This window comes from Lotus japonicus, chromosome 1 (assembly GCF_012489685.1).
Source record: "Lotus japonicus ecotype B-129 chromosome 1, LjGifu_v1.2".
Lineage (NCBI taxonomy): Eukaryota > Viridiplantae > Streptophyta > Magnoliopsida > Fabales > Fabaceae > Lotus > Lotus japonicus.
The window spans coordinates 69,026,661-69,029,846 of record NC_080041.1 but is presented as its reverse complement, the minus strand read 5'-3'; the positions used below and the strand labels follow the sequence as shown (position 1 = coordinate 69,029,846).

At 39.3% G+C, this 3,186-nt stretch overlaps 1 protein-coding gene across 1 annotated transcript; it reads left to right on the top strand.

The window, feature by feature from the left end:
- Positions 1-214: 214 nt before the first annotated feature.
- Positions 215-2,691, top strand: LOC130743996 (uncharacterized). The gene is made up of 4 exons (XM_057596195.1): positions 215-436; positions 547-825; positions 949-1,496; positions 2,547-2,691. Exons 1-4 carry the CDS (start codon positions 215-217, stop codon positions 2,689-2,691), a joined length of 1,194 nt encoding a protein of 397 aa, XP_057452178.1.
- Positions 2,692-3,186: the final 495 nt, after the last annotated feature.

Sequence of the window (3,186 nt, the reverse complement as noted above, 5' to 3'; positions counted from 1 at the left end):
ACATTAGTTATGTTTATCGCTTTTGGGTTGAGTCTTTATTTCGACAAGTCTTTTATTTTAAACAAAACGAGAGAAAAAAATACCTGCTTTTCCGCTTTATCTTGTTTTTGAGTAATTAAACTGACCCCCGAAATCGGGGTGTTACAGCTGCCATCTGGTGAAGTGGGATACACTCACAAGGGACAAAGACTGTGGCGGGCTTGGGATCTAGGAGATGAATCAGTTTAACACAGCTCTGCTTCGAAAAGCTGTCTGGCAGATGGTCCAAAAACCAAATAAATTATGGGTCAATGTTTTTGAGCATAAAATCATAAATATATCCATCATCCGTTTGTCCTTAACATCCAAGTGCATCAGTAGGATTCCCCGATCTGGAAAGGCATATTATGTGCTAGAGATCAAGTTGGGCAGCGGTTCAGCTTCCAAATTGGCAACGGTGATACGTCGATTTGGTACAAGGATTGGAGTGCGACGGGACCAATTGCAGAACAGATTCCATATGTGAATATTGCTGATACCAGTTTGAAATTGAGAGATATTATTCAGGACAATAGCTTGAACCTGGAGCGTTTGTATACTCCTCTTCCTGATTCAGTTTCACAGTCTCTGTTGGCGATCCCTCATATTTTGTGTCCGACTCATCGTGATGCTTGGATCTGGAAGGTGGGCAATACTGGGATTTATAGTGTTACAGATGCTTATGCTTGGCTCAATGATGCTCATCATGATCAGCTAGAGGATCGTAAGATTGGTTGCGTTTGGAAGCTCCAAGTGCCTGAGAAAGTGAGAATGTTTGTTTGGTTAATCGTCCAAGATGCAATTCAGGTGATTCAATTTAGAGTTCGGTGTCACCTAGCGACAGACGCAACTTGTATGTGTTGCACGAATGCTATTGAAGATGGTCTTCATTGTCTTAGGGATTGTTCGTTTTCTTGGAATCTTTGGCAGCGTCTGGGTGCAACTAATTGGCCCAATTTCAGGTGCTCCAAAATCTCGACCTGGGCGTCTTCCCTGGCTCGTGGTTCCCAGGGAGTTAAAATTTTAGCTAGTTTGTGGACTTCCTGGAAATTGCGCTGCAACTCTTTACTGGACCCTCAACCCTGGCCCTTTGAGGTGGCATGGCGGAAGTTATTGCATGACCATGATGATTGGGTACGGAGCTTCGCTACAAGCAACTTGCTCCTTGCAAATGTCTGGTTTCCTCCGCCGCTGGATGTGGTGAAGTGCAACTCCGATGGAAGTTTTCGGGACATGGATCAGAGGATAGGTGGCGGCGGGGTTATTCGCGATCACCATGACAAGTGGGTTGCGGGTTGTTTCTCTGGGGTTGCTGGAGACAATGCGTTTAGAGTCGAGGCTGTGGCGATGCGGGATGTGCTCCGTTTAGCTTGGCACCGTGGCTTCAGGCGTGTTATCTGCGAAGTTGATTGTTCGGTTCTTGTGAGCACCTTAGCAGATACAACAGCTATTCATATGCATTATGAGTTTCCTGTGATGTACACCATCCATCACATGTTGGGGTGGGAGTGGGAGGCGAAGCTTAATTGTATTCATCGAGAGTGTAACGTCCTCAGGGGCGGACCTACCTTAGGCTCAGAGGGTTCAGATGAACCACCTGGACAAAAAAAATTTCCCACTTACCCCTTTATATGATTTTTTTTGAACCCCCTGAAAATTTTACTTTGCACCAAGACCCTTTCTCTCTATCTCGGCTTCTCCTTCTCCCATACCCATCACCCAAGGCTGACAGCAAGACTGGAGAACAAATGAGAAAGATTGAAATAGATCGATGTTCATGTCTAATTAACATCCGTGTAGTCATCAATTAACGTGGTATCACATATTTTCTTGGTCTCAAAACTTAGATCTGGTAGCAAATATAAGAAAAATGAAAAGTTTGAACAGAGAAATGTTGAGAAAGGAGAAAGAGGGAAGAGATGCGGTTGTGGTGGCTGTAACTCTAAAGTAGTGAATGTGGAGAACAAATATTAGGGTTAGTTGGGTGATTTGGACTTTTACTTGGTAAGGCCCAAAAGGATATTAATGATTTTAATGTATTTTTTCGAAATGGGCTCAGAAAAACAGCAGCCCAATATACTAATAAAAACAGTTATAGGTGAAAAATAAACATAAATTATGCACTTCCTTAGATTCGAACACAAGACCTATAAAATATAAGAAATTTAACTTACCACTACACCACCCGAGTCATTTTGTACCTATATGTCATTATAAAATATTTATTATACACATATGTCTGGTTTAAAAGGTTGAACCAATGACTCGCCGGTTGAACCATTGATCCATTAATCCAGTACCTCGACCGAGTCGAGTTTAATAACACTGCCTCTCACTCTCTCTCTCTCTCACACACAGCTTAGGTTTTGAAAAAAAAAAAAACTCTAGGCCAGAAGCTAGTTATTGGGCCAAGAAAAATTGGTATGAGAACAAATGTATAATTTTTTATGAATAAACATATTAAAGTTGTTTTTTATTATATTTTTACCGATGTGTTTATTTGAAAATTTTGAACCCCCTGACCTCAGGGTCCTGGATCCGCCACTGAATGTCCTAGCTGACTATTTGGCTAGAAGGGGTGCAACTGCTCGTGCGTTTGGGGCTTGGATCCTTGATTTCCCTGATCCTAATGTGGAGTGCCTTCTGTTGAAAGACTCGCTTTCTATTCCTTAGTTTTTTTTTGTTGTTGGTAGTTTTCCGATGTATCAATAAAACTTTCAAACATTTTTTCTTCATTGTTAATTGTTTACCAGACTAATTTAAATCGCAAGGATCGACGTGTTTATATTATCATGTAAGGAAATAAATAATTTAGCTTTCTTAGACATATAAAAAAAAACATTTCCTACACATCATTATCAGCTAAACCCCTTGAAAATTTCAAAAAAAAAAAAGCTAAACCCCTTTGACTCATAATTCCATCTTGCTTTTTAAGTGAAAACCAAATATTTCCTTCGTTACTTTGAAAATATAAATCTGAAAGTTAAAATAACATTAGTTACTATTTAATACGTTATAGTTTTATTTTTACTTAATTAATTGATACGAGAAAATTTATAAAGAAATAACATATTTTAAAGATATTAAAATAATATTGAGAAAATCATTTCAATAAAATAGATTTTTTTTTTACATCGAAATTTAAATTGCACTCGCCAAGAATTGAAC